The sequence below is a fragment of the Chaetura pelagica genome, unplaced genomic scaffold, assembly GCF_000747805.2.
Source record: "Chaetura pelagica isolate M959 unplaced genomic scaffold, ChaPel_1.0 scaffold11, whole genome shotgun sequence".
Lineage (NCBI taxonomy): Eukaryota > Metazoa > Chordata > Aves > Apodiformes > Apodidae > Chaetura > Chaetura pelagica.
The window spans coordinates 4,589,050-4,589,563 of NW_009952694.1; the positions used below are offsets into that span (position 1 = coordinate 4,589,050).

Sequence of the window (514 nt, forward strand, 5' to 3'; positions counted from 1 at the left end):
GGCTCACGGCCTTCATGTCCACACTGTTCCTGGCGTGACCCCGTTAAGGGTAACGCTACTGTACGAAGTTGGTGAGAAGCTGTAAACTTTAGCTCTGTTCAAAAGCTTGCTGAAGTGTCTTATCCTCTGGTTTGGTTCGGCATCCACAGCACAAAGCTGGTAGTCTCCAGTGCTTCCCGAGTTTGGGAAGCAGGACCAACTCCTACGTGCTGTGGAAAGCTGCAACCACCCGATACTGGGGATGTGACTCCGGGTTGCTCAGGCAGCTTTCAACATGCAAACCAGTGGGTACAGGGCAAGTGATGAGTAAGGCTACAGGCCAGTCGGCTTCGCTAGCGACTGACTTCTATTTCGTGTTCCTCCCCGCCCGCCTTGCAGCAGGGCCCTGCAACAGGTTCCCAGCGTGGTGCCGGGGTTTCCCGTGCCCGCGCCATGGGAGAGGGTGTCTGTCTGTCCGTCTGTCTCTCCTGTCTGCCCGAGTGCGTTGGACCCAGCGCAGCCGCGCTTCTCCTCA

At 57.6% G+C, this 514-nt stretch overlaps 1 protein-coding gene across 1 annotated transcript in view; it reads left to right on the top strand.

Moving 5' to 3' along the window:
* Positions 1–274: 274 nt before the first annotated feature.
* The window catches only part of NPC2 (Niemann-Pick disease, type C2), a 3,424-nt gene continuing 3,184 nt past the window's right edge, over positions 275–514 (top strand). Inside the window, exon 1 of the mRNA XM_009993954.1 lies at positions 275–284. Coding sequence (XP_009992256.1) covers positions 275–284 — 10 coding nt within the window. The remainder of the gene's footprint in view (positions 285–514) is intronic.